General features: G+C 60.2%; 3 protein-coding genes across 3 annotated transcripts; all 3 read left to right on the top strand.

Moving 5' to 3' along the window:
• Positions 1-1,330: 1,330 nt before the first annotated feature.
• Positions 1,331-4,558, top strand: LINJ_13_1000 (putative leucyl-tRNA synthetase; the record flags this gene model as incomplete). The annotated part of the gene is made up of 1 exon (XM_001464092.1): positions 1,331-4,558. The coding sequence occupies one exon, from the start codon at positions 1,331-1,333 to the stop codon at positions 4,556-4,558; it is 3,228 nt and encodes a 1,075-aa protein (XP_001464129.1).
• A 2,172-nt stretch (positions 4,559-6,730) lies between these two features.
• Positions 6,731-8,047, top strand: LINJ_13_0990 (putative proteasome regulatory ATPase subunit 2; the record flags this gene model as incomplete). The annotated part of the gene is made up of 1 exon (XM_001464091.1): positions 6,731-8,047. One exon carries the CDS (start codon positions 6,731-6,733, stop codon positions 8,045-8,047), a length of 1,317 nt encoding a protein of 438 aa, XP_001464128.1.
• Positions 8,048-12,387: 4,340 nt separating this feature from the next.
• LINJ_13_0980 (hypothetical protein, unknown function) lies at positions 12,388-16,710 on the top strand (the record flags this gene model as incomplete). Its single annotated transcript, XM_001464090.1, has 1 exon — positions 12,388-16,710. One exon carries the CDS (start codon positions 12,388-12,390, stop codon positions 16,708-16,710), a length of 4,323 nt encoding a protein of 1,440 aa, XP_001464127.1.
• Positions 16,711-17,504: the final 794 nt, after the last annotated feature.

The raw sequence follows: 17,504 nt of genomic DNA, 5'->3' as shown, positions 1-17,504 counted from the left end.
GTGTGTCTCTCTTCCTTGGGGCCGTCCCACGTCTGTGACTCCGGCTGTGATAGAAGTAGCGCTCTGCTTTCGTTTCGTTGTCGGTTGTATTTCTGCTCCGCTGCCTTGAAGGCTCACATGTCGCGTACGAACTCACGTCGGTGCATGCGCTTCCCTCGTTGTATGCGCGCTGTCGTGTCTCTGACACGTGCACGTAGCAGCGCCCGTTGATGTAAACTAGAAGCACTTTTTTTTTCGTTTCTCTTTTCGCTCTCTTCGTCCTCTCTCTTCCTCAGTCCCTTGTTCTCTCCATCCACCCATCTATTCATTCACCCATCCTCCTCATACGCACACGGACGCCGCATGCTCGCCAAGCCTCAGCACCCAGGCACTCGCCTCCTCCGCATTCCCTCTGCTCATGCATGGACAGATGCCAAGGGTTTCGGGGCATTCGTTGTGCCCTTGCATGACTGTTGTGGACTGCTTTGGCACGGTGTGGAGGAGGCTACGCACGTGTAGCGCTGTGCACGCGTGTGTGTGTGTGTGTTTGTGTGTGTGTGCTGCTGCTGCTGCTGCTGCTTGGCAGATGATTAGTGAGGAAAGGGGAGGGCGATGGAGTAGAGCGGTGTTTTAGTGGTGGTCAGGAGGAGGAGGGGGTGATGGTGCACACGCATGAGCAGACACACACACGCCGGCGGAGCAGGGTGCGGGGATTGGAGGTCGGCCTTCTCTCTCTATCGGTTTTTCTTCTTTCATGCAGCCTAGACAATCATCAACCGACACGCGTGCAAGCATTTCGTGGTAAAGAAAGCGCTGACAGCAGCGAAAAGGGGGTCGTCGGCGATGCTGCGGGCGCTGGCCTCGTGTTCGTGTGCGTTGTGTTCCTGTGTGTCGGTCCTGCATACCGGAGGTCACCACCATGACCAGATGCACAACCAACTCACTGCATAGCATGGCCTTTTCAGCCCCCCCCCCCTCTTCCCTCCGTGTTGTAAAGCGCACTCGAGCACCGCCTCGCTGTCGTCGACGGTGTTTGCCGGTGTGCTCCTCCTCTACAGACCCCATCCGCCGTCGTCACCGCTCCATTCGCACCCCTTTGTCTCTACCCTTCTCCATCGCATGCGCCTTGGTTGCCTGCCTGCCCCAGTGCACGTGTTGTCTCCGTGCCTGCATATCTCCCAGCCAGCCGATCTACCCACCCAACCACCCCTCCCCTTCCCCACCTCGCACCTCACCGTTTGCAGCAGGGCCTTCTCGTTCTCTCGCCGTCTCTCGCTCACACACACACAAACACGCACACGTGCGCACATCGTTGCCAGCGCTGAAGGCGCAGCTGGAGAAGAACGCAGCCATGTCCACGGCACGTCGCGATGCGCTCGTGGCGATTGAGCAGGAGAAGCAAGCCTACTGGGCCGCGGAGAAGTTGCATGAGTTCGACGCCCCAGCGCCTGGGGAGGCGCGACCGGCGAAGTATCTGACCACGTTCCCCTTCCCGTACATGAACGGCAAGCTTCACCTCGGTCATGGCTTCTCGCTCACGAAGGCCGAGTTCGCCTCGCGCTTCCAGCGCATGATGGGCCGCCGTTCGCTCTGGCCCTTCGGCTTCCACGTCACCGGCACCCCGATCGCTGCGTGCGCGCAGAAAATCGCCAAGGAGATGCAGCAGTACGGCAACCCGCCGCAGTTCCCGGCGGAGCTGCTCGAGGACAAGCCCAAGGCGATGGTGGTCAAGGAGCCGACGGAGGCGCTAGGGCAGCACAAGAGCAAGCGCGGCAAGAGCGGGCCGGCGAAACCGCAGTGGCTCATCATGCAGAGCATGGGCATCCCCGACTCGGAGATCGCGAAGTTCGCCGACCCGCAGTACTGGCTGGACTACTTCCCGCCCATCGCGATGGAGGACTTGAAGAGTTTTGGCTGCCACATCGACTGGCGCCGCTCCTTCATGACGACGGAGCGTAGCCCATACTTTGACCGCTTCGTGCGGTGGCAGTTCAACATCCTGCGCCGCGAGAACCTGCTCAACTACGGCAAGCGTTACTGTGTGTACTCGCCGCGCGACGGCCAGCCGTGCGCCGATCACGATCGCGCCAGCGGTGAGGGTGTGCTGCCGCAGGAGTACGCATTGGTGAAGCTCATCGTCCAGAACCCACTCGCGCAGCCGTGCTTCGCCGAGCACAAGGACATTATCGGCGACCGCAACGTCGTGCTGCCCGGCGCCACACTCCGTCCTGAGACGGTCATCGGTCAGACGAACTGCTGGGTCAGCAACAAGCTCAACTACAAGGGGTACTACGTGCGCAACGCGAAGGGAGAAGACGAAGTCTACATCATGACGGCCCGCGCCGCGCGCAATATAGCGTACCAGAACTTCTACGTAAACGGCCAGGTCGGCACCGATCCGGAGCCGCTCTTCGAGGTGGAGGGAGCAAGCATGGTCGGCATACCGCTTTCGGCCCCGCTGGCGCCTTACACGACAATCTACACGCTGCCTATGGCCACCATCACGGAGGCGAAGGGTACCGGCGTCGTCATGTCTGTGCCGTCCGACTCGCCGGACGACTACATCAACTTTACCCAGCTGCTGAACAAGCCGGAATACCGCGTGAAGCTCGGCATCAAAGACGAGTGGGTGGTGCCGTTCGCGATGATTCCGATCATAGACATTCCCGAGCTGGGCACCGAGGGCGCCAAGTTCATGTGCGAGAAGCTCAAGATCAACGGCCCGAACGCGACGGAGCTGCTAGAGGAGGCGAAGAAAGTGTGCTACCAGCAGGGCTTCTACCACGGCACCATGATCAGTGGCCCCTACGCCGGCGTCAAGGTGAGCGAGGCCAAGGTGAAGACGCATCGTGACATGGAGGCGGCGGACCAGTGCATCCGCTACTACGAGCCGGTGCGCCAGGTGATCAGCCGCAGCGGTGACGAGTGCGTCGTCGCGCTGTGCGACCAGTGGTACCTCGAGTATGGCAAGGACGATTGGAAGAAGCTGGTGCAGGACCACATCAAGAAGATGGACATGTTCTTCCCCGGTGTGCGCAACGGCTTCGAGGAGACGCTGAACTGGCTGGCGGACTGGCCGTGCAGCCGCACCTTCGGTCTCGGCACCTACCTGCCGTGCGACGCGTCTCACACGATGATCATTGACAGCCTGTCGGACTCCACCATCTACATGGCCTACTACACGATCGACCGCTTCTTCAACGTCGGCGCCGACGGTTCGACCGACCTGTGCGGCAAGGCGGACAACCCGTACGGTCTGGCGCCAGAGATGTTCACGGACGAGGTGTTCGAGTACATCTACCACGGCGTCGGCGACGCGGCCACCGTCGCGGGTGCGGTGAGGATGCCGGTCGAGTCGCTGAAGCTGATGCGCAACGAGTTCGAGTACTGGTACCCTGTCGACCTGCGCTGCTCGGGCAAGGACCTCATCCAGAACCACCTGACGATGTTCCTCTACAACCACGCCGCCATCTGGCCGACGGACGAGAGCAAGTGGCCGCGGGCAATCTTCTGCAACGGCCACATCCAGGTCGATAACGAAAAGATGGCCAAATCGAGGGGGAACTTTATCTCCTTGCGTGAGGCGATGGACATGTACGGCGCTGACGCCACGCGTCTTACCTGCGCCGATGCCGGTGACAGCATGGACGACGCCAACTTCGTGCGCGAGACGGCGGCTGGGTTTGTGCTGAAGATGACGACGCTGCTGGAGCAGGCGAAGGAGACGGTTGAGCGCACCGACCTGCGCAGCGGCGGCTACAACGAGTTCGACAAGATCTTCAATAACACAATGAACACGATCATCACCCGCACCGAGGGCTTCTACCACCGCATGCAGTTCCGCATGGTGCTCAACACAGCCTTCCACGAGCTGTCCAACGAGTACAGTCAGTATAAGATGTACTGCGACGACCTCAACGTACACGCGCAGCTCGGCCGCCGCTACTACGAGGTGGTGGCGCTGATGATGATGCCACTGGCGCCACACACGATGGAGCATCTGTGGCAGAACATCCTCCAGCACGAGGGCTCTGTCGTCACGCAGCCGTTCCCGAAGCCGACGGCGAAGCTGGACTACTCGCTGATCGTCGCAAGCCGGGTCATGACGATCGCTCTCAAGGAGATTCGGTCGCAGGTGATCAAGAACGCGAAGAAGCGCGGTCCGGTCGAGGAGGTCATCGTATACACGCGTCGCGAGTACACGGACTGGCAGCGGCAGGCACTCGAGATACTGCACGAGCTCTACGAGGCGAACGGCAACACATTCCCGGAGGATATGGCGAAGCAAGTTGTCGCCCGCGACACCAAGATCATGAGCAAGGCCCTGATGGCCTTCATGTCCTTCGTCAAAGGCAACGTAGAGAAGTACGGGGAGCAGGCCATGTCGACGCAGCCCGTCATCGACGATGCCGTGATGTTGTCGAACGTCACACACAACCTCAGCCGCCTCGCCGGCGTATCGGTGGTGCGCATCCTATCCGCCGAAGACGAGACTTACAAGGAGCACGACGCGGCACGCCGCAAGTGCCTGCCTGGTGAGCCGTCCGTCGCCTTGCCGCCAGTAGTGAAGCGCGAGTAGAACGAAACCACGTTGGGGTGTCTACCCTCTTCCAAGCGCAACGCCGAGCAAACAAGGCGCGAGCGGAAGAGAGGCGGGACGAGGAGGGAGGGCACATGTGTGCAGAGCCAAGGTCTTATGCGCGTGTCTTGTGCGCGTTTTCTCTCTGAACAGAAACGGATGAAGTCCTCTCTCTCTCTCTCTTGGCTTTGTGACGTCGGCATTGCGCACGCGTCCACGCCGCGTTGTTCGTTTTTTTTTTTCGTGTCTCTGTTGCCTGACGGATGGGTGGCTCTCCGTCATCTCTGTGTGTGGCTGTGTGTCTGTGTGTGTGTGTGTGTGTTTCTCTGTCTGTGGTGGTGGTCTCGTCACCCTCTCACGCAGCCAACCAACTAACGCCTCTGTTCTTCCTCCTTTGTGATATTCCACCCTAAGGCTTATGCTCTCCTCTCTTTCCTCTCTCTTGTTAAAAAGCGGTGAGCCTAATCATCAGCCGAGCTCTCTTTTGTGTGAACCGTACTCCGTACGCTCACGGCATCTCTTGTTTTCTTTGGGCTGGACGCCGTGTAAGGCTCCCGTTGCTCTTCCAGTGTGCCTGTTGTGCATATTCTTTCAATCGGGTGAGCGGTGCTCGGCTTTGGTCGCGGCCGATGATGCGCTTCGACCGTTATGGTCGAGTGGGCCCACGTCTTGCCGCCTCGTCATGGCTCCTCCTCCGCCTCCTCCTCCGTGAGGAGGGCAAGCGCAGAGACGACGAGCACGCAAGGTCACGCGGATGTGCACATGCGTTCGCACTCAAGCGGCACAGCGCCCCCACACAAGAAGCAACGAACTGCCTTTCGCTAACTTTCTTTTTACATGATCCCTCACCCCGTTCTCCTTGTTTCGCTCATGGCTGGCTCTCTCTCTGTATGCTTGTCCCGTTCGTGTCGTCGGCGTGAGTATTTTATGTGTGTGTATGTGGCTACGCGATATCCCTTTCTTTCTCCATATCGGCAGCCCATACCCTCCTCCCTTTCGAGCGAACGTGAGTCTGAGCACCCTCTGTCTCGTTGTGTGGTATGGACTTGATTGCGTGTGTGTGTGTGTGTGTGTGCGCGCTTGTGCGGGTGTGGGTGCGTAAATGTCGATCTCCGTGTGTAGGTGTGAGCACGTTGGTTGGGTCGTTGTTGTTGTCACCGTCGTCGTGTGAAGCACTTCTTTCTTCTGTGATGCTCTTCTCTCTCTCATGTGTACGCACGTGTGCGTGTGTGTGTGTGTGTGTTGTCCCCGCTCTCCCAAGCGTCCTGGGTGGGCGCCGGTGCGCGTCATGGGCGTGAAGGCAGTTTGCCGTTTCAGGTGGCACCAGAAGAAGGTGAGGGACAGCGGAAGGCTAGCGCGTAACGGTGCTCTTGCAGAGAAGCAAACACAGGAAGAAGAAGCATGTATGGCAAGCGTTCTGCGCTCGCGGAGGTGGTGGTGGCGGGGGGGAGAGATGGCACGTGTATGCGCGCGTGCGTGCGCTTTTCGTTATGGCGTGTCGCCGTATCGAGCAAGCACACGTGGAGATGAGCATAACATGTGACCGAAAGAGTCAAGCGACCTCTGTGCGGTGTGCACACGTACAGGGGTGGCGTGTGCGCAGCCTCAAACTCTCCCACCATTCGCACAAGGGAGCCGCTGGGAAATGACAGGGTGAATTAGCGACGGATCTTGACGCTTCGCTGCAGTCGCCACGGACGTATGCATATACTCCCCGTATCGAGCCGCGTTTCTGCTAGCGGCACTGCGAGCGCAACACCGGCCCCCTACCAACTCTCTCTGCCCCTCTTTTCATCTCTGGTTGTGTCCGCCCGCTACTGAGCAACCTACTCTCTCCTACCACGTCCGTCACCTCAGCGCAGACAAGCGTACACGCGTATGCCTACAGCAGTGCGCCTTAGGTTGCGCACTGTGGTCATAGTCTGCGGATGCTCTCTCCACATATCTCAGCCTCTACCCTCCCCCCTCTCTTCCTCCTCTTTCTCTCCTTCTTTCTCATCGCTACGCCACATCTACATGCAGATACACAGAGGCGCCTAGACAGATACACACACGTATATATATATATATATATTGGCGCTGCTCCCCTCTCCGTACCACACCCCATCCCCAGTGCGCGCACACCCACACGCCATCTCAGATCACGACGCGTTTCTGGCCAGAGAGGGAACCATGGGGCAGAACATGCCAAAGCCGCCTGGCGCCGGCAAACCAGAGAAGTGGGAACCTCCTGTGGCGCCGGAGATCGGCAAGCGCAAGAAGAAGCGTGGCCCCGACGCGGCCACGCGTATTCCGAAGGTCTACCCGAACCGCGCCTGCCTCCTCCGAAAGTACCGCCTTGAGCGCTGCAAGGACTACCTCCTCCTAGAGGAGGAGTTCCTGCGCACGATCAACGCCCAGCGCGACGCGCAGTCGAACCTGGAGGAGGGTGCGATGGGCCACTACGAGGCGGAGCTGAAGCGCGTCGAGGACATCCGTGGCACCCCGCTGGAGGTGGCGACGCTCGAGGAGGCAGTGGACGACTCGCACGCGATCGTCTCCATCTCTGGTACCGAGTACTACGTGCCCCTCATGTCGTTCGTAGATAAGGAGCAGTTAGAGCTGGGATGCAGCGTGCTGCTGCATGACCGGCAGCACAGCATCGTTGGCGTGCTCAAGGACGATGTCGACCCGCTGGTGAGTGTCATGAAGGTGGACAAGGCGCCGGAGGACACGTACGCGGACATTGGTGGCCTGGAGCAGCAGATCCAGGAGATCAAGGAGGCGGTCGAGTTTCCACTCTCCCACCCAGAGCTGTACGACGAGATAGGCATCAAGCCACCTAAGGGTGTCATTCTCTACGGTGTCCCCGGCACCGGCAAGACGCTGCTGGCCAAAGCCGTCGCGAACCGCACGAGCGCCACGTTCCTGCGGGTGGTGGGGTCGGAGCTGATTCAGAAGTACTCCGGCGAGGGCCCCAAGCTCGTGCGTGAGCTCTTCCGGGTTGCGGAAGAGCACTCGCCAGCGATCGTTTTCATTGACGAAATCGACGCCATCGGCACGAAGCGCTACGACACGGACAGCAGCGGCACCAAAGAGGTGCAGCGTACGATGCTGGAGCTGCTCACGCAATTGGACGGCTTCGATAGCAGCAACGACGTGAAGGTGATTATGGCAACGAACCGCATCGACACCCTCGACCCGGCCCTCATCCGCCCTGGCCGTATCGATCGCAAGATTGAGTTCCCCTTCCCAGACGAGAAGACGAAGCGCCGCATCTTCGAAATCCATACAAGCCGCATGTCACTCGCCGAAGACGTCGACATCTCCGAGTTTATCCACGCGAAGGATGAGATGAGCGGCGCGGATGTGAAGGCAATCTGCACAGAGGCCGGGCTGCTGGCCCTGCGTGAGCGCCGCATGAAGGTGTGCCAAGCCGACTTTATCAAGGGCAAGGAAAATGTGCAGTACCGCAAGGACAAGTCGACGTTTTCGCGCTTTTACTTGTAAAGACCCCATCACAGGAGGGGGGCGCGCACGAAGTCAGGGTGGAGTGGGAAGATGGAAGTACGAGACACCACTGGGCGGCGCTGCTGGCTGTTTGTTCTCGTGTGCATCTTCTCTGTGTCTACCTTCTTCGTCCTCCTCGTACACGCACACACACACACACCTTCCCTCGGTCTCTTCCACCGATTTTCGAGCGGGCGCACTGGAGATGCGCATGTCTGTGCTTAGGCGCGAGAATCAGTGCGACAGTGTGTGCGTGTGACAACGTTTCGCCCTCGCTTCTTTTTTTTCTATTGTTGTTTCGAACCTGTGCTGCCTCTGATGTGTCCGTGAAGGCGTGCTCGGCATGTCCCCTCTCTCTCTCTCTCGCTCGCTCTGTGCACTCCGTTGTATGTGCCTTCGCCTTCTTCGTTTTATGGATGCATGCGCGTGTGTTTTGTGGGTCTGCCGCTGTTGGTGCCTCGTGGCTTGCTCGTGTGCGGTTCCGTCTTTGCGCGCGATGATTGATTTGATCGGTGGCCTGGCCAGCAAAACCATCATCGCCGTGGGTCATTACGGTGTGGGTGCCACGAAGCGTGTGCCCGCTGTCCGGAAAGTCGCACGCCCATACGCACCCCCGTGCTCTCGCGACGGTGATGTGGAACAGCCGAGAGAGGGCGCGCACAAGTGGCCAATGCGAGCACGAGTGAGAGAAGGAACGAGAAGGGTGAAAAGATGAAAAGAAAAAAAAAACGAAAATGGCGGCGATGCGCAGGTGTGCGCCCGTGCTCGCGGGAGAGGTGGCGGTCGGCGGAGTGGCCGCGCATGGCGCACTCCACAGAGGTCACAAACACGTTCGCAGCCGACGCCGTGCGGCACCCATCCACCCACCCCACCCCCTCTTCCTCCGACACCGATACGCGGACGGTGCTCATTGTCTCTCACCAATGACGAAAGAAGGGCCGGGCGCGCGCAAGAAAGGAGAGTGGCGAGACGGTTGTGGAACCGAACGCTCGAAATGTGCGTACACGCACGCATGCGCACTGAAGCTGTAAGCGCTCCCCGGGGCGAGACACCCATCGTAATGCGTTACACGAGCGCCATCCTGCTCCTCCTCCTTCTAATTCTGCTCTCCTCCTCTCCCGATGGGCGCACATGCTTTTTTTTTCACGCATGCGCACGCGCATCAGTCATGCATAAAGCGAAAAGCGCTCATTCTACTTTTCCGCACTCGCTTGTGCTCTTGGTGCCGTGTGTAACGTCTTCCTTACACGCTCTCTTTTCCTTGTTCCCGTATCTGCGCGTACCGGACCAGAGCAGAAAGGCGCTTGCCGCTTGCCCCTTTGCCGCTCCTGTTCTCGCGCATCCTTGCGTTCTGTCGCATCTCTCCATCACAGAAACGGCAAGGGGCGTGCTGGTGTGCGAGCGTCGCCATATACAGAGAGAAGACCGAAGTCGCTGCCCCCACGCAGCAGCAGAGCGCGGAGCTACGGAGGGAGGTGCACGCAAAAACAGCAACGAGCACTTACTTGTACAAGGGCCGCAAAATCAAAATAGATTCGCATCGCGATCGCGCCAGCCTGGGCGTATCTGTGTGCGTCTCTCTCTCTCTGCTTTCCCGACTCTCGCACGCGATAGTGTCGCACACTCACCGAGGCGGAGAGAGTGGGGTTCGGGGGAGACAACACAGAACGACCTCTCCCCGACTGTTGACGCGCTAGTTTTCCATTCCGACTGCTTGGTAAGCTAAAGGCGAGCCCACGACAACAGCCTCCTCGATCCTCCACCTCCTTTTCAACTTTTCGTGCCCGTCATCTTCCTTTGTTGCTGTGGTTGTGGTTGTTGTGCAACCACATCACTGCTTCAGCGCCTCTTCGCCATCATCGTCACTGAGGGCAGCGCACGCTTTCTCCCCGCACCCTTTCAAGAGGAGTAGTACTCTGCCCCCACCGCCACCGCCGCCACGAGCCCTCTTCTTGTGCCTATCCCTGTGCCTCTCTGCATCGGAACCTGCAACCTTCTTTATCCTGCTAATCTATCATTCACGTTCACGTTCTCTCTCCCCCTCTTCTTTCATACTTATTTTGTACCGGATCTCTTCGTTTTTTGTTGCTGTGGCTGCTGTTCCCGTCATCTTCGTCTCGCTCGCACTCTCTCTATTCCTTCCCTCCCTCCTCCCCCTCCAGCATCTCTTGTGGTTTCGTCGGCCTTTTCCTTTTCTGAGCAGTGAGAGACGGCGCGTGTGCGCCTATTCACGCTTTTTTTCACGCACACGCACATACATAGCATTTTGTCTTTTTCCTGTACCTAAACAAGTGTGCGTGTGTGCGTGTGCGCCACCCCCTTGCTCCCCTGTTTCTCTTTTGCCTTGGGTCTCCCTCCCCTCACCGACGACTCTCCTCTCTTGTGTTGTCTTCTTTTTCGTGTTCGACTTGGCGTGGCTGTCGTACCTTTTACACGTCTACCTTCTCGCTCGCTGGTGAATTAGCATGCTGCTGTTGCGTGGGTCGTGCGGTGCTCCTCGTCAACTCGCTGTTTCGTTCCCCCCCCCTGCCGCCGCCGTCGCCGCCCCCACCACCCTCCACACTCCGGTTGTTGCGTTTTTCGTTCTTCGACGGTTTTCTGCGTTGTGTCTTCGTCTCCGTGTGTCGTGCGTCTGTGCGTGGGTGAGTGACGCCTTACCTTGCCGTGCCTGTGGCGGGCTCGTCCTTTGCGCCATCGGCCGAGAGCCGCCCCAGAAAGACGGCGAAGGCGTAAGTCGACAAGGGCGAGGAGCGTACACGTTAAAGAAAGAGGAGGTGTGAAGGACGGAGTTCTCGAAGCGCGACGCACAAGGGAGAGCGGCGGGACAACGGTCATTGTGTTTGGCGGCATTTCGCGGCTGGCCGGTGTGGACCTCTTCGCCTTTTCTTCGCTCTTGCCGGCAAGAGCGACGAGGGAGAGAGGGTGAGGTGGGGCGACCCGCACGCAACAGACGAAGGAAATTGAGTCGATGCCCCTCCCCTCCCCCCCCCCTGCAACACCCTCCTGCTAGCCGACCTGTTTTCTGCACACGTGTCTCTGTCTGTCTGTGTGTGTGTCTTCACGTCTCTGCTGTGCATCTCTCCCTCCTCCATCACCTCGGCCCGTGCTCGTACTCGCTTTTCGTTTTGCGGCTGCGCAGGCAGACGGTGGCATCGCGTGCCGCCTCAGGTGAGCCTCACCTACCTCTGTTTTGTTGTTGCTTTTGGGGGAGGTGCATGGGTTATTGCTCCCTCCTCCTCATCCTCCTCTTCGTCGGGTATTCCAGCCGGTGTCGTACCCCACCCCTCCCTCTCTCCCGTCCGCTGCTCTGTCTCCGTCGCTGAGCTTCTCAGCCGAAAAGCGGAACAAACCTGCGTTGCAGCCAACAGGCGACGAGCCCCCCCCCCACAACAGCCCGAAGGAACCTCACGCAGAGCCGTGCTCACACACGCGCACACATCTTTTTATACATACGCACACCTACACCTAGACGTGGACATTGTACCGACTCCTTACTCGCATATTCTCGTCGCTCGTGTGTGTGTGTATCTTGTCCACCTGCACCCTCCAACGCTGTCTGTTTCTCCTCCTTCATTTCTGTCTCTTCGTGTGGTGGTGACGAGTGGCTGCCGTTGTATGACGCACTTGCCTCCACTCTGCTGCCCCGCCCATCTTTTTCTACCGTCACCTCTTCCGTCTCCGTCCGCGTGTGTGCTGCGTGGCCTTTTCGGGGGGGGGAATATATATCTGTGTGTGTGTGTGTGTATCCCTGCGAGGGGCGCCTTTCACGAGTTCGGCGGCCTCGTGTCGTCGTTGAGCTCTTGGTCGCGGCTGTCATTGCTGCCACGCGCGGAACGAAGCCGACGAAGACGAAGAGGAGGAGGAAGGGAGGGGAGGGGGGGAAGTGAAGCGAAATGGGCAATGCACAGGCACGCGGCGTAGGCGGTGGTGGTCTACGCAACAGCAAGGAGCCGATCTTACCCGCATCAACTTCAGTGAACCCGCTGTGCTACCCCTCAAACCTCGTCAATCGCACGAGTGCCCTGCCACTGCCGTCTAGCCGGCAGCCACGGGCGCCGGAAACCTCTTCCATGCTATCACTGAGCACCTTCGGAGCACCTGAACGAGTAGAGAGGCCGCAACAGCAACCCTCCTCGCTATTTGTGGACGGTAAAGCCCGAGGAGGCCGCGGACGCGATGAGGACAAGTCAAGCCGCAGGGTGTTGGTCGCCGTGGAGGAGGCAAGCAACGCCCCTCGCCGGCTCTCCATTTCTCCAAGCCCCAACGCGTTGGCGCCGTCGCAGTCGGTCAGTGGCACCATCGCCTCGCAAAGCCCATCTGCGGCCGTGAAGCCGCGGCGAATGACCAGCAAGGCACGTGACATTCTTCGCGGCATCTTCGTCCCTCGCCAAGGGGAGCTGGAGTGTGTGCTCTCCGGCTTCCTCACCCGAGAGGATTACGCCCTTATGCGGCGCTTCTGGGCACCTTTTCTGACGACGGAGCTGAGGGATAAGTGGTACATCGACGCGGTGATGCTCTCCGTGCTCGGCAGGGATCGTTGGCGGTCGTGGGGTCAGCCAAAGGAGGCCGCTTGTGTCTCCTTCAGCCGGGAAGAGGTGCTGCAGTTGAACCAGAAGCGACGGGAGTGCTACGATCGGCTGCGCGAGTGCCTCACGGAGCTGAGCGGCGCCTTGATGGCGAAGGGCGACCACCGTGGAAGGAAGAGAAATCGGGAGACGCTGATGGCGGGCAACCATTGCCACGAAGTCGCCGTGGCTGGAGTCTCTGCAGTCGAGTCGGATGGCATCTCTTGCAGCGGCAAGGACGGCAACCACAGAAGCGCCGACGCCCATTTGCTTGGCCGCGCCAGCACTTCTCAGCCTGATCGGCTTTGCGTCCCCGACGCGACAACGACGGTGCAGCGCCAGGAGCCGCTGAGCGTGTTGCTCATGCGCCTGCAGACAACCGTGTCCACCAGCTTCGACTGCTTCGACCTCATCGCCGCGCGAGTCCCTGCCGCCATCGTCTCCTCGCTGCCGAGTCAGTATTTCTCGAGCTCCACTCCAGTCGTGTACGAGCAGGTGGCGTACCAGGAGAAGAAGAAAGGCGACCTCGACGCGCTCTCCTTCTTCGTTACCATCGAGTCGCGGCGACAGCTTCTCAATGGGCGCGTGCCGGCCGACATGAACCGCAACGCAACATCAAACATGAACGGTCACAACAACGTTGACCCCGGCGACCTCGTCCTCTTTACTCGCGAGGACAAGGAGGGCCCGATCCAGACCACACAACAGCTCTACTCAGCCGTCCGCCACGCCGGGCTGGTCGTTACGACAGCGTGCTCGTCAATGGTGCTGACAGTACTTTTCCACATCGCCGATGTGCTGTGCAAGCGGCAGGCGTTCCGTGACAAGGCAAAGGCGGCGCAGCTCGGTATCACACTCGAGCGGCTGATTGGCCGCAAGGCTGCCCCTGTGCACACGTACGCGGATAAGGCAGTGGAGAAGCTTGAGGCGCTCAAGCGCGACGTCGTCACGGGCGAGATGTCGCTGACGGTGCTGGCGAACGAGTTGGTATCGCGCTTCCTTAGCGAGAACCGTGCCAAGATGGAAAAGCTGCGGGACTGCTACCCCGATCTCTTCGCTTACCTGGAGATGGCCGCGACGCCGGAGGAGCGAGATGACTTTGATGTGACGCGGTTGCTGAGCGGGATAGCGCTGAAGCTGATGTTCCTGACCGGCGGTGGCCAGCGCAGCATCGTCGCAGATGACCGCCGTGTGCCGGCTGGAGGAAACCGGATCACAGACGACGTGGCGCTCAGCACCATGCTCGAGGTGCCGATTCTCAACCTCATCTGCTGGATTGGGTGCATGATGGGCATGCCGATCATGTCGAGCCACGGCCTCCTCGCCCCGCAGCACCAAAGCAAGCCGCCGCTCACCCTCATGGAGATGGACGAGTGCTGCGGGGCGATGCGCGTGCTGTTCCAGGCCGTCGGCGCCCTGCCTTGCGGTAACGCTTGCCCGCAGAATATCAAGGAGTGGTTTCCGCTCTTCCCCTTCTACGCGGTGAACTCGGAGGGCAAGCGCGTCCTCCTCTACCTTTACACCGCCCAGGTCACCGCCATCCAACGAGTGCCGCTGACGCTGCAGAAAGACATGATGCTCCTCTCCTTCGCGACGGCGTTTACGAGAGTCATGGGCCGAGGCATGGCGGACATCTCCAACTACTTTTTCGAGCCGAACTTCACTGTTGGCCACTCCCCCTGCAACGCAGACAGCAACAACGGCATGGCCAGCGCGGATGCGACGCAGCGGTCGGCGAGCCCAAGTGAACCGATGTTGCCGTCGATGAGCGGCAGTGGTGCCTCGTGGTCAAAGAGCACGGCCTTTGAGCGTAGGACGTCCCCCAGTGTCTCCCCATCACGGACCACAGCAGACGGCAAGGCTCGCAGAGATGAGTGCCGCAGCTCCTCGGCCTCCTCCGACGCGTCCTCCGCGTGTAGCACGTTGATGGAGGAGAACCTCAACATCGACGTGTACACTTGCATGAATCCGCAGATGCAGCTGTACGTGCGCTGCAGCAACGAGGCCACGACGCGCCGACACGGCGTGACGGAGCTGACGCCTTTCGTGAGCACCACCTTCTACTGTTCGACTCGCGACATTGAGGCTGACCGGCTCGATATCGCGCCGGCGCTCTGCCACGCTGTGCCGAAGCTGCTGCCTAGTGAGGGCTTCTTGACGCTTCGCTGGACATCTGGCGAGCCGTTGGTAACCTTCTGCGCCGGCGACCTCGTCTCCGTCATGGCAGAGCGCGTGGCCACGTCGGCGGCGGACGGCGGTGATGCGACAAGAGTGTCTAGCTCGTCGCAGCAGCAGTCGCGCACCTCCAGTGCACCCGACTTCACCGGCGCCACCCCCCGCGTGCCCGAGGGCAATGATGCGTTGGACGCGCTGATGAGTGGAAAGGAAGGTGCGATTGGGACCGCGGACGACAACAGCGGCAACGCGGCAGCTGCGAGGGCGCGGACGCACCTGGCCACCATTGATGAGCCCGAGAAGCACAGCAGTGACACGGTCTCATCTCTCCACAGCCACGCGGGCGCCTACAGCACCGCCTTGGAGGACGACTCCATGGCCATGTCCAGCAGCGGCTGCCCCGTGCTGGAGACGGCGCACGTGTACCAAGGCGTCATGCACGACGTCCTCGACCTGCATGAAAAGGTTAGCCGCCGCATTGGTGTGCAGTGGAAAGTGCTCGAGGTGCTGCCGTGCAGCCCACTCGCTAGGCGATCGTGTCGCATGAGCGGGAGCAACTCGTTGAGCGCGGTGGCGGCGGCCGGGAATCAGGACGAGAGTGACAGGCACAACGCGTACTACAGAGAGGTGGTCCTGCATGTCACGGCGCTGGACATGCCGTTCGCAGTTCCGCTGCGCATCTTGACCATCGGCCACGAACGCGCCTCCATGAGCGCCTTCACCTTCGTCGACCCGAGCGATGATACGGTGTGCTGGTCGAATCCGAACCTGATCGCCTCCATCTTGAATAGCGACTGGAGCCAGGACGGCGGCAAGAGCAGCCGCCCTGCACTCGCAGACGTCATGGCGGCGGCGGCGAATGAGCTCACACTTCCGGCAGCAGCGGCAGCGGCAGTCAGGGGCAGCCATCCTGTTCCGAGTGGGCTGCTCTGCGACACGGAGGAGGCGCTGCACAGTATTTACTACTCGATCGGCGTTCTCCTCGGTAACGCCATCACGAACGGCGTGCACTTCACGGCTCCGATCGCGCCGTTGGCATTCCTACTGATGAAGAAGGCGATAATGAGCGGTGACTACTCCTTCAAGAACTTCATGTGGCTGGAGCCGGCGGATGGCAACCTTCTAAGCCCGACGCTGCTGCTGAACTCCGCCTACGAAATTCTGAACATGACGGATCACCAGTACGTGGCCTTCCTACACATGCGCGGCCTGGGCAACCCTGACTCGCACATCTTCCCTGTCGTTCACAGTCTTGCCGACGAAATTAGTGAGGGCAAGGCATCGCTGCTGCAGCAGCAGTCGAACTCTCAGGCATCGTCGTCGAAGCAGCAGCACCGTCGGCAAGGCTCGCAATATGTCAAGCTCCGTTTGCATCAGCGATCGTGCGACGCAACGAACGCCTCGATTCCGCTGGACCGCTCGCTGAACACACCCAGAACGCCGGTGAGCGTACTCGGGTACTTGGAGTCGATCCAAGCCTACAACCGCACGGGAAGCGCATTCCACCGCAGCAGCTGCGACATGAGCAACGATAGCGGTGGCGGTGGCAGCTTTATGCCCTCCTTCTTGCTTGGCGCGCACGTGCCTGTTCAGGACGCAATACAAGAGTATCGTGAGCAGCAGCAGAGACAGCAGACAACGGCGATAAAGAGCAGTGCCCCTCCGCTGGTGCTGAATAGCCGAAGCGACGACCAGCTGCACGCGCGTCTGCCCTCGCGCCGCGAGTACATCACGCTTTACCTCGCGAACGACCTTGCCTGGAGCTCCGTGCGCCGTGACGGCCACAGGGCGAAGAACAAGGAGTTGTGGGTGAGCATGGCTCGCGGATTCATGACCTCCTCCCTGGCGAAGAGTCCGCTCATGACGCACTGCTGCTCACGTGTGATACGCGAGGTGTTGTGCGTGCCACGCAAAGCAAGTTAGCGTCTTCCCTCTTTTCTGCCACCGCCACCCTCCAGCACCGCTGAGTACTCTGCGTGCACACAGACGCGCGCGCGCACACACACACACAGGCGCTCTGGCGCACGCAGGCACGCCACCTTCTTCGTTTCTTTTTTTGTTGTTGTTCATTGACATCGCTCTATTCGCCTTGATGACGTTGAGGAGTGAGGGGAGGGCACGCCCCTCCTTGCGGTCGTATCACAGGGCCCACTGCTGGTGTGGGGAGGCCTGAGTGCCACCCAGAAGAGGGGCGTGCGCCGCGTGGCGGCCGGCAAAATGGGTGCGGCTGTGAGGTCACCTGCTCTACCGGCGTGTGTGTCTGCTGCTGCTTCGCACCACGCGGATGGAGGGAGTGGGCTCGACTTGACGCCCAGGTAGTGCTGTATGACGTAGAAATGGACATGGTCGGTATCCAACATCTTCGCTCTTCCTCCCTCCCCCCCCTCCTACCTCCCTCGCTCTCTTTCCGTGCAAGCGCAACGCAGCGCTCACTCCTGCATTCTCTTTCGTTGGTGCTTCACTCAGTATTCCGCTGCACAGCACACGAACATGGGCCAAGGGCAGGTGCACCGAGTGTCGGCTATCCAGCCGGACGCGCGTCGCAAATGCCCGATATCGACGGCGAAGACCATGACCGCAGCAGCCGCAGCGCCAGCAACGGCCGTCACACCGACCAAACCGCTGCAGTCCAGTGCTACGGCCGACGCGCCCGCCGCAGCGCCTCTATCGCGTCCGTATAGTCTAGCGTCCAAAGCTGGCAACCCGCAAGATGAAAA

Source organism: Leishmania infantum, chromosome 13 (genome assembly GCF_000002875.2).
Source record: "Leishmania infantum JPCM5 genome chromosome 13".
Lineage (NCBI taxonomy): Eukaryota > Euglenozoa > Kinetoplastea > Trypanosomatida > Trypanosomatidae > Leishmania > Leishmania infantum.
Note: the sequence above shows the minus strand (reverse complement) of the source record. Positions and strands in the feature narration are given on the sequence as shown.